An 11,953-nucleotide genomic window follows, 5' to 3' on the forward strand; every position below is an offset into this window, starting at 1 on the left:
ATGCACTTTGTTTGCCTCTGACCTCACTGCAGATGATGTTGGTGATGATGATGATGATGAAGGTGATGAAGATGAAAGTGTTGAAGATGATTATAGAGTCCCAAGGTCACACCCTCTTATGGTTTAGGCATATGAACCAAGGGATTTCATTCGCCATTCTTTTTTCCATAGACATTTCGTAAAATGCTTATCCACCTTATTTTTTAATGCCCCACTGTAAAAAAATATATTTTTATATTATATTACAAGGTCCGGTTTAACGTGACTTATTGTTGCAGCTTGCCATTTCCTTTGTTATACTCGGCTGCAGACCCGAATTATAAACCGGAGACTGGAGTACGTTATAAAAGTTATAAATATAGTCACGTTATAAACAACTAACCAACGCTGGGGGTCCGTATGGAAACAGTGTTACTCGAAATGGTTAAAAGTTAAATCAATTTGGTCATTCAGTGGCGTTTTACTGCCATGTAGGGATGTCAATTTTCGGTTAATTTCACTTTCGATTAACCGACGCTAATAATCGATTAACCTATCGGTTAATTCATAATTTTTTAATATTAATTTTTTTTTTTTTTTTTTTTTTTTTTTTTTTTGTGTCTATTTACTCAATGAACTCATGCCCAAACAAGGCGTGTCTATTTAGATGCTGAAATGTTAATGCTTTTTGTGTTAGAATTTCTAACACAAAAAGCATTAACAAGCATTAACAAAAAGCATCAACATTTCAACACAAATTCTTTTTGTGTTAGAATTTCTAACACAAAAAGCATTAACATTTCAGCATCTAAATAGACACGCCTTGTTTGGGCATGAGCTCATTGAGTAAATAGACCAAAAAAAAAAAAAAAAAAAAAAAAAAAAAAAATTTAATATTAACTGATAGACCGACAGCAATAACCGAACAACGACGTTAGCGACGGTTAATCGATTAACGGTTAACCGTTGACATCCCTACTGCCATGTAAAGTAACTATTACGCTAGCCGCTAGCATTAGCCACAGTAGCCGACTACCCACAATGCATTACGTTATCCCAGCACCCGAACGACACGGCGGTAGAGCAGAATGGCTCTGCTGTAAAATCCTCATAGACGTTTTTTTGTCAAGTTAAAACCATAGACTGTAAAACAGTCTATTACACCGGAAGCGGAAGAAGCACCCATCAGGCATCATGGCAGCTAGAAATAAGGTGGATAGAAATAGTTTTACTTGGTGAAACCAAGCGATTCGGCTATATTTAGAATCAGGAGAGACCATATTATAACATTTAACTCGGAACAAAACTTAAAAACAAAACGTCTCTTTTTGTATCCACAACTCTTTCTTCAATTTCGGAAGAGGGCCTCTTCTGCACTCTATTATGATGAAGATGATGAAAGTGATGAAGATTATATTTTTCTAATATCCACTGGAGACTCAGGGAGCTGCCTGGCTCAAAATACCTGTCCGTCTTTATTTCTACATGTCTGTCTGTCTCTCTCTCTCTGTCCATCTGTCTGTCTGTCTGTCCATCTGTCTGTCTGTCTGTCTTACCAAACCACTTACTGAAAATCTACCTCTGCGGTGATTCCCTGCCTACCAACATGAAGGTCGCAGGTTCGAGCCCCCGTGTGTTACTTCCAGCTTGGTCGGCGATGTGTCCATCCAGGCACAATTGGCCGTGTCTGTGTGTGGGAAGCCGGATTAAGGGTGTGTGTCCCGGTCACTGCACTAGTGCCTCCTCTGGCCTGGTCGGGGGGCGCCACGGCACGCGCTATGTCCTGTCGATGAAACTCCTCGCTGTCAGGTGAAAAGAAGCGGCTGGTGGCGACACATGTATCAGAGGAAGCATGTGCTAGTCTATGGCTCGACTTGATTGATCCTTGATAAAGAAAGGGGGGATATTATGGTAAACTAAACCTGAGACAAAAAAGACGAAAAGTGTTAAACTTTTTTTTTTAAACTAGACAGTGAAAATAATCAAATAAGTTTAAAAAAATAATTAAAAGGAAATTTCGCTGCCATTTCTACTTTTTTGCTGTATTGAAAACATACGGTGACACCACTGTCGTATCGAACCGAACTGTGGACTTTGTGAACCATTACACCACTGAGACCATTTTTTGAAACTTGACCTCACTGTATCAAATGAGCTGTTGTGACCTTGAGGATAATCACAGCCTCATGACATTTTACAACCACAAACTAGAGACCTGGGACAGTGGTTCCCACAGTCCCCTGGAGGTCTGTGAGCCATGTCTAGGGAGTCAGAGAAATTATTTTAAATAAAAAAAAGGGGGGGGGGGGTAACCAACTGTACCTCGTTGGTTTCCCACTAGAGCAGGGGTGTCAAACTCATTTCAGTCCACGGGCCACATGCGACCCAATTTGGTGTCAAGTGGGCCACACAATGAAAATCAATAATCAATAATAACCTATAAATGACAAAACCTAAACATTTTCCCGTTTATCTTAATGTAAAGAATTACATCACCTACAACACAAGGTTATCTCAGCTACTATCAAGCACATTATCAAATCTACTGTCTGTACTGTGCATTACAATCAGGTGTGTAGTGGAGGGTAAACACAAGTAAACACAATTTACCCACCTCTTTGAAATGAGACAGATAGTTTACTCACCTATTTTCAGATCAACTGTATCAATCAATGAGGGCAAACAAGGTGGGTAAACTACTCACTTTGGATAGTTTACCCACCTCTGTATTTATCACTACACCCCTGATTACAATTGATGACAACTGTGCAATTCTCTATAGTCAAGCAAAGGTAATGAAATCAGCTGACCATTTAGTGATTAATACAGATAACATGAATAGGCGACTTAATATTTAACTTGCTCCTGAAACCTGGTACCTCTTAGCCTTCACAGGTGCATCACATTGGATTGAAGGACTTCTCAGTGCAATTTTCATACTTTGCAAAGTCATGCTTTGGGCCGGATTGGACCCTTTGGGGGGCCGGATCTGGCCCCCGGGCCGCATGTTTGACACCCCTGCACTAGAGTCTAGTGGGAAAGTCACTAAGTATAGTGCTCCTATTACTGTAACAGTAATATAGATAGAAACACAAGTCTTTGGTGCGACCACATTTATGCCAGACCCCTGAACAGTGTTTTGGCAAAAGGTTTGGAGGCCATCTGAAAATAGAAAACATTGCCGAGGCGCCCCCTATGGGCGCTATTTTTGCGTCGCCCCCCCCCCCCCCCCCCATCTTGAAATGAGGCTTGCACTTGGAATGTTGTGATTGTCTTTGGATATTTTTCCTATTTCTTTATCTCTAAATATTGATATGAATGACAAATTCCGTGTATGTAATGCTTGCATATTGTGGCAATAAAAGTGATTCTGATTCTCATTCGGATTCTATTTTCATATCAACTGTATCAATCAATGAGGGGAAACAAGGTGGGTAAACTACTCACCTGACCTTAGTTTACCCACCTCTGTATTTACCACTACACCCCTGTGCTACTGGCTGCAGACCAGTTGGTGGCGCTAATGCACACAAAAAAAAGCAGTTGTTTACCTCTGTGAGCAATGATTCTACAGAAGAAGTCTGATGACGTCAGACCAGAGCAGCTCTTCCTGGTTTACACTCAAGGAACCTATAAAGAAGGAAACGTCATTATACATGGGTGTATTGCTCAAATGCGCATGCATAGTTTTACTTGGTCAAAACAAGCTATCAGCTATATTTAGTATCACGAAAAACCATAGAACATTTCTAACGCGGAAGAGGGCGTGACTTTGGCTAGAAAATCACAGGCATCATCAACGTCTGGCGCAGTTGTATGATGCAATGTATCTTCCTTCTTTATAAGTTCCTTGGTTACACTGAAATATCCAACTAGGAAGCTGAATGCTAGCCAGTCAGCTAGCCGTTTTCTCTCCTCCTCAGCTGAGCTCCGCCTGGATATCGATCATTGATGGTAGTAGTTATTGATAAGCAGGTGATGTCAGAGTAATCGATGTCAGTGGTTATTGATAAGCAGGAGATGTTAGAGTGACCCCGGCATGGAGAAGCCTGTGGCCGGGCCGGGACCGGGCCGGCTGCTGCTGGATGACACCGTGCCGCTGACGGCGCTCATCGAGGCCAGCCAGAACCTCCAGTCACACACGGTACTGACTGACTGACTGACTGACTGACTGACTGACTGACTGACTGTCTGTCTGTCTGTCTGTCTGTCTGTCACACCTCTGTTTGTCTGTGTCTATGTCTGTCTGTCTGTCTGTCTGTCACACCTCAGTCAGTCTGTCACACCGTTTGTCTGTGTCTATGTCAGTCTGTTTGTCTGTTTCTCTGTCTGTCACACATCTGTCTTGTCTGTCTTGTCTGTTACACTGTCTTGTCTGTCACATTGCTGTCACAGGCCAGGCCGAGGTGAGTTGACCGTTACCTTGGCCTGGGTGTTTGCATTCTGCGGAGTAATAACTGATGTAAGTCCACCTCCAACAGTGTACAGTACAGTATAGCAAATTACAGTACACTGTACTTATGTACTGCTACATAAGTATTCACCTTATGTAGCCCCGCCCACTTGATCCAGTTGTGTTACGACTTCCTGTTCAAAATGCCAACCTAGTCTGACTCACTGGCTGCAATTTCACATTGGGTGGCAGGTGATTCTAGAGGGCGATAACACAATGACCACAATCAAGTTCTGTACTGTCACAGGAAGTGTCAACACAATAGGAAGTAATTGGCTGACCCCCGTGTTGGAACAGTACAGTACAGTACAGTAGTACACTGTACTGGACAGTGTAGTACAGCTACAGTATAGTATAGTACAGTAGTACACTGTACTGGACAGTATAGTACAGTGTACAGTACAGTACAGTACAGTAGTACACTGTACTGGACACTATAGTACAGCTACAGTATAGTATAGTACAGTAGTACACTGTACTGGACAGTATAGTACAGTGTACAGTACAGTATAGTACAGTAGTACACTGTATTGGACAGTATTAGTACAGTGTACTGGACAGTATAGTACAGCTACAGCTTAAGTAGCACTTAAAAGAGCCACAACTACCCACAAAGGAGCCGCATGTGGCTGTAGAGCCTGGGGTTGAGTATCAGTGTGGATTGACTCTGCTGTGTGGAGTGTTTTCATGGTTAATGGACAGACAGCTCCTGAGCTCCTGAGCTCCTGGAAGGAGGTTTCGTTTGCTGGAAAACAGGAAATCACATGTTTCCTTATCAGTCAGATGTTTCATCATCAGCTCATGTGAGTCAACTACTACTGCGGTGTAGTGTAGGTGTTCTGTTCCAAACAGGCCTACTGTAGATGTTATAAACAGGCCTACTGTAGGTGTTCTGTTCCAAACAGGCCTACTGTAGATGTTATAAACAGGCCTACTGTAGATGTTTCAAACAGGCCTGCTGTAGATGTTGTAAACAGGCCTACTGTAGATGTTTCAAACAGGCCTACTGTAGATGGTTATAAACAGGCATACTGTAGATGTTTCAAACAGGCCTGCTGTAGATGTTATAAACAGGCCTACTGTAGGTGTTATAAACAGGCCTACTGTAGGTGTTCTGTTTCAAACAGGCCTACTGTAGATGTTATAAACAGGCCTATTGTAGATGTTATAAACATGCCTACTGTAGGTGTTATAAACAGGCCTACTGTAGATGTTATAAACAGGCCTACTGTAGGTGTTATAAACAGGCCTACTGTAGATGTTATAAACAGGCCTACTGTAGATGTTATAAACAGGCCTATTGTAGATGTTATAAACAGGCCTACTGTAGGTGTTATAAACAGGCCTACTGTAGATGTTATAAACAGGCCTACTGTAGATGTTATAAACAGGCCTACTGTAGGTGTTCTGTTTCAAACAGGCCTACTGTAGATGTTATAAACAGGCCTATTGTAGATGTTATAAACAGGCCTATTGTAGATGTTATAAACAGGTCTACTGTAGATGTTATAAACAGGCCTATTGTAGGTGTTATAAACAGGTCTACTGTAGATGTTTCAAACAGGCATACTGTAGATGTTATAAACAGGCCTACTGTAGGTGTTATAAACAGGCCTACTGTAGATGTTATAAACAGGCCTACTGTAGGTGTTATAAACAGGCCTACTGTAGATGTTATAAACAGGCCTACTGTAGATGTTATAAACAGGCCTACTGTAGGTGTTCTGTTTCAAACAGGCCTACTGTAGATGTTATAAACAGGCCTATTGTAGATGTTATAAACAGGCCTATTGTAGATGTTATAAACAGGTCTACTGTAGATGTTATAAACAGGCCTATTGTAGGTGTTATAAACAGGTCTACTGTAGATGTTTCAAACAGGCATACTGTAGATGTTATAAACAGGCCTACTGTAGGTGTTATAAACAGGCCTACTGTAGATGTTATAAACAGGCCTACTGTAGGTGTTATAAACAGGTCTACTGTAGATGTTATAAACAGGCCTACTGTAGGTGTTCTGTTTCAAACAGGCCTACTGTAGATGTTATAAACAGGCCTATTGTAGATGTTATAAACAGGCCTATTGTAGGTGTTATAAACAGGTCTACTGTAGATGTTATAAACAGGCCTATTGTAGGTGTTATAAACAGGTCTACTGTAGATGTTTCAAACAGGCCTACTGTAGGTGTTATAAACAGGTCTACTGTAGATGTTTCAAACAGGCCTACTGTAGGTGTTATAAACAGGTCTACTGTAGATGTTATAAACAGGCCTATTGTAGGTGTTATAAACAGGCCTATTGTAGATGTTATAAACAGGCCTATTGTAGGTGTTATAAACAGGTCTACTGTAGATGTTATAAACAGGCCTATTGTAGGTGTTATAAACAGGTCTACTGTAGATGTTTCAAACAGGCCTGCTGTAGATGTTATAAACAGGCATACTGTAGATGTTATAAACAGGCCTATAGGTGTTATAAACAGGCCTATTGTAGGTGTTATAAACAGGTCTACTGTAGGTGTTATAAACAGGCCTACTGTAGGTGTTATAAACAGGTCTACTGTAGGTGTTATAAACAGGCCTACTGTAGGTGTTATAAACAGGTCTACTGTAGATGTTATAAACAGGCCTATTGTAGGTGTTATAAACAGGTCTACTGTAGATGTTTCAAACAGGCCTGCTGTAGATGTTATAAACAGGCATACTGTAGATGTTATAAACAGGCCTACTGTAGGTGTTATAAACAGGCCTACTGTAGATGTTATAAACAGGCATACTGTAGATGTTATAAACAGGCCTATTGTAGGTGTTATAAACAGACCTACTGTAGATGTTATAAACAGGCCTACTGTAGATGTTTCAAACAGGCATACTGTAGATGTTATAAACAGGCCTACTGTAGATGTTATAAACAGGCCTACTGTAGATGTTATAAACAGGCCTACTGTAGGTGTTATAAACAGGCCTACTGTAGATGTTATAAACAGGCCTACTGTAGGTGTTATAAACAGGCCTACTGTAGATGTTATAAACAGGCCTACTGTAGGTGTTATAAACAGGCCTATTGTAGGTGTTATAAACAGGCCTATTGTAGATGTTATAAACAGGCATACTGTAGATGTTATAAACAGGCCTACTGTAGATGTTATAAACAGGCCTACTGTAGGTGTTATAAACAGGCCTACTGTAGATGTTTCAAACAGGCATACTGTAGATGTTATAAACAGGCCTACTGTAGATGTTATAAACAGGCCTACTGTAGATGTTATAAACAGGCCTACTGTAGGTGTTATAAACAGGCCTACTGTAGATGTTTCAAACAGGCCTACTGTAGGTGTTATAAACAGGCCTACTGTAGGTGTTATAAACAGGCCTACTGTAGGTGTTATAAACAGGCCTACTGTAGATGTTATAAACAGGCCTATTGTAGGTGTTATAAACAGGCCTATTGTAGATGTTATAAACAGGCCTACTGTAGATGTTTCAAACAGGCCTACTGTAGGTGTTATAAACAGGCCTACTGTAGATGTTATAAACAGGCCTATTGTAGGTGTTATAAACAGGCCTACTGTAGGTGTTATAAACAGGCCTATTGTAGGTGTTATAAACAGGCCTATTGTAGGTGTTATAAACAGGCCTATTGTAGGTGTTATAAACAGGCCTACTGTAGATGTTATAAACAGGCCTACTGTAGATGTTTCAAACAGGCCTACTGTAGGTGTTATAAACAGGCCTAGCCTACTGTAGATGTTATAAACAGGCCTATTGTAGGTGTTATAAACAGGCCTATTGTAGGTGTTATAAACAGGCCTACTGTAGGTGGTATAAACAGGCCTACTGTAGATGTTTCAAACAGGCCTACTGTAGGTGTTATAAACAGGCCTACTGTAGGTGTTATAAACAGGCCTACTGTAGATGTTATAAACAGGCCTATTGTAGGTGTTATAAACAGGCCTACTGTAGGTGTTATAAACAGGCCTACTGTAGATGTTATAAACAGGCCTACTGTAGGTGTTATAAACAGGCATACTGTAGATGTTATAAACAGGCCTACTGTAGGTGTTATAAACAGGCCTACTGTAGGTGTTATAAACAGGCCTACTGTAGGTGTTATAAACAGGTCTACTGTAGGTGTTATAAACAGGCCTACTGTAGATGTTTCAAACAGGCCTACTGTAGGTGTTATAAACAGGCCTACTGTAGGTGTTATAAACAGGCCTACTGTAGGTGTTATAAACAGGCCTACTGTAGATGTTATAAACAGGCCTATTGTAGGTGTTATAAACAGGCCTATTGTAGATGTTATAAACAGGCCTACTGTAGATGTTTCAAACAGGCCTACTGTAGGTGTTATAAACAGGCCTACTGTAGATGTTATAAACAGGCCTATTGTAGGTGTTATAAACAGGCCTACTGTAGGTGTTATAAACAGGCCTATTGTAGGTGTTATAAACAGGCCTATTGTAGGTGTTATAAACAGGCCTATTGTAGGTGTTATAAACAGGCCTACTGTAGATGTTATAAACAGGCCTACTGTAGATGTTTCAAACAGGCCTACTGTAGGTGTTATAAACAGGCCTAGCCTACTGTAGATGTTATAAACAGGCCTATTGTAGGTGTTATAAACAGGCCTATTGTAGGTGTTATAAACAGGCCTACTGTAGGTGGTATAAACAGGCCTACTGTAGATGTTTCAAACAGGCCTACTGTAGGTGTTATAAACAGGCCTACTGTAGGTGTTATAAACAGGCCTACTGTAGATGTTATAAACAGGCCTATTGTAGGTGTTATAAACAGGCCTACTGTAGGTGTTATAAACAGGCCTACTGTAGATGTTATAAACAGGCCTACTGTAGGTGTTATAAACAGGCATACTGTAGATGTTATAAACAGGCCTACTGTAGGTGTTATAAACAGGCCTACTGTAGGTGTTATAAACAGGCCTACTGTAGGTGTTATAAACAGGTCTACTGTAGATGTTATAAACAGGCCTACTGTAGATGTTTCAAACAGGCCTACTGTAGGTGTTATAAACAGGCCTACTGTAGGTGTTATAAACAGGTCTACTGTAGGTGTTATAAACAGGCCTGCTGTAGATGTTATAAACAGGCCTGCTGTAGATGTTATAAACAGGCCTACTGTAGGTGTTATAAACAGGCCTGCTGTAGATGTTATAAACAGGCCTGCTGTAGATGTTATAAACAGGCCTACTGTAGATGTTTCAAACAGGCCTACTGTAGGTGTTATAAACAGGCCTACTGTAGGTGTTATAAACAGGCCTGCTGTAGATGTTTCAAACAGGCCTACTGTAGGTGTTATAAACAGGCCTACTGTAGGTGTTATAAACAGGCCTGCTGTAGATGTTATAAACAGGCCTACTGTAGATGTTATAAACAGGCCTACTGTAGGTGTTATAAACAGGCCTATTGTAGGTGTTATAAACAGGCCTACTGTAGGTGTTATAAACAGGCCTATTGTAGATGTTATAAACAGGCCTACTGTAGGTGTTATAAACAGGCCTACTGTAGATGTTATAAACAGGCCTACTGTAGGTGTTATAAACAGGCCTATTGTAGATGTTATAAACAGGCCTACTGTAGGTGTTATAAACAGGCCTACTGTAGGTGTTATAAACAGGCCTACTGTAGATGTTATAAACAGGCCTGCTGTAGGTGTTATAAACAGGCCTACTGTAGGTGTTATAAACAGGCCTACTGTAGGTGTTATAAACAGGCATCAAGTCAAACTATTCTTTAGGCAAAGGCATGTGTGTAACATGAATACGACAACCTTGTTAGGCTCAATTCCGTTAGAAATGTCCGACCAGATCAATGTGTTTGTGCAGCACATTCCACAAATACTGACCGTCTCTCATGTGATAGAGCAAAAGCTTATTCTGTTCACTATACAGCCCAATTTCTCATCATCTATCAGGCTATAAAACAAATAAATGTCCGACTTTAATCTGGGAAATTCTGAGTTTTTTCTCAGAATATTATACCTCTTCCCCGATGTTTAACCTTCAGTAGAACTCTGTTGGCTGGAGATGTGAATTCTTGCTGCCTGCTTCTGTTCTAAAGGTGAATACATGTATTGGTTCTCTCTGCTCTGATGAAGCAGAATGAAGTGAATTAAGTCGTCTCTCTCTTTCTCTCACAGGAGTACATCATCCGAGTCCAGAGGGGCGTGTCTTCAGACAACACCTGGCAGGTAAATACAACAAACAGAGTGTCTTTGCCAGGGACTCACTCGACCAATGAGAATCCACTTCGTAGAGAAACAGAGCAGTCAGAGGCAGTCAATCCTGTTTGGAGAGACGATTTGATCAATCAACTGTTGGGCAGAAAATTTGACAAGCTAGAATCTATTCATAAAACTTCAACATAAAATATGTCGTAACTTATATGTGATTTCTACTGACAGTATTTCACCCAAAATCCCATTCAGTCTGTCTATAGAGAAACAATAAATGGATCCAGAAAAAGACAGTATATGTGTTGCTGTGTTGCAGGTGATTCGGCGGTACAGTGACTTTGACGTTCTCAACAGCAATCTGATGGTGAGTCCTTTCACGTCCACATGTAGAGGTTAACTAAAAATAAACATGTAAACATATAAAGTCCCAGTCCCAGACACATCGGGAGAACTGGAAAGTAGGGCTCGGTATCGGTATCGGTTCCGATACTGGCCTGACAATCAGAGTGATTTCTCTCGCCAACGACCCGACGCCATGTTGAATCGGCCGGAAAAGCCGCCGTCAAAGCAGACTAGAGCCAACGGTCAACACCGCAAATACTAGAGCGACTGACGCCCAGACATGGCCGACGGCCGACTGTCAGCTTGGCGTGTCTGGGGCTTAAGAGTCATGTGACGTCATGTTTTGGAAAATGCTACACGATCGCACCAAATGATTGACAGCACAACATTAAAACTATGGCTTTTTTTCTTCTTCAATATTTTATTTTCAGTTTTTCGGAACACAATGCACAGACAAGACAAACAAACACGCTCAGACACAGAAAAAGAAAAGAAAACATACACGATCAACATTCACAACATGATCACCAGCCGCATAAGCTGCTTATGTGCTTGTGAGAGATATTGTGCCTGGGATCCCACACAAGGGGTCCGTGATAAACCAGCCGGGCGAGTCACCCGTCACCCCTAAACCTCATCGAGGTAGACTAGAAACGGGTCCCAGATGGTTGAAAACTTTTGAAGTGAGTTGGTCCTCAGGAACCTAAGTCTCTCTATGCGTATAACAGAGGTCAAACTATGGCACTTCGTAAAGGACAGCAAAGTTCTTGGTTTGATATTGGATTGAACTTGGTTTAGTTATTGGATGAAAGCCAATAATAGTAGTTTTTAATGGATGGAAGGCAGCTTCAGTCTGAAGTTGTGAATGAAACTGCTTTGAGAAGGAGCCAAACAGGACTCCCGCCCTGCTGGTGAGTCAGAGCAGCGTGTTGACAGACACACTCACACTTTCACAAGCCTCGTCTTGGCCAATCTGCGTCCGGT

The 11,953-nt window shown here is 41.1% G+C and overlaps 1 protein-coding gene across 2 annotated transcripts in view; it reads left to right on the top strand.

The window, feature by feature from the left end:
* Nucleotides 1-3,945: 3,945 nt before the first annotated feature.
* pxk (PX domain containing serine/threonine kinase) overlaps nucleotides 3,946-11,953 on the top strand; it is a 32,964-nt gene continuing 24,956 nt past the window's right edge. For both annotated transcript variants that reach the window (XM_083660665.1, XM_083660666.1), the window contains exons 1-3: nucleotides 3,946-4,123; nucleotides 10,592-10,642; nucleotides 10,944-10,991. In XM_083660665.1, the coding sequence (XP_083516791.1) occupies nucleotides 4,019-4,123; nucleotides 10,592-10,642; nucleotides 10,944-10,991 (204 nt within the window). In that variant the 5' untranslated portion in view covers nucleotides 3,946-4,018. The remainder of the gene's footprint in view (nucleotides 4,124-10,591; nucleotides 10,643-10,943; nucleotides 10,992-11,953) is intronic.

The sequence above is a fragment of the Poromitra crassiceps genome (assembly GCF_964638095.1).
Source record: "Poromitra crassiceps genome assembly, chromosome: 25".
Lineage (NCBI taxonomy): Eukaryota > Metazoa > Chordata > Actinopteri > Beryciformes > Melamphaidae > Poromitra > Poromitra crassiceps.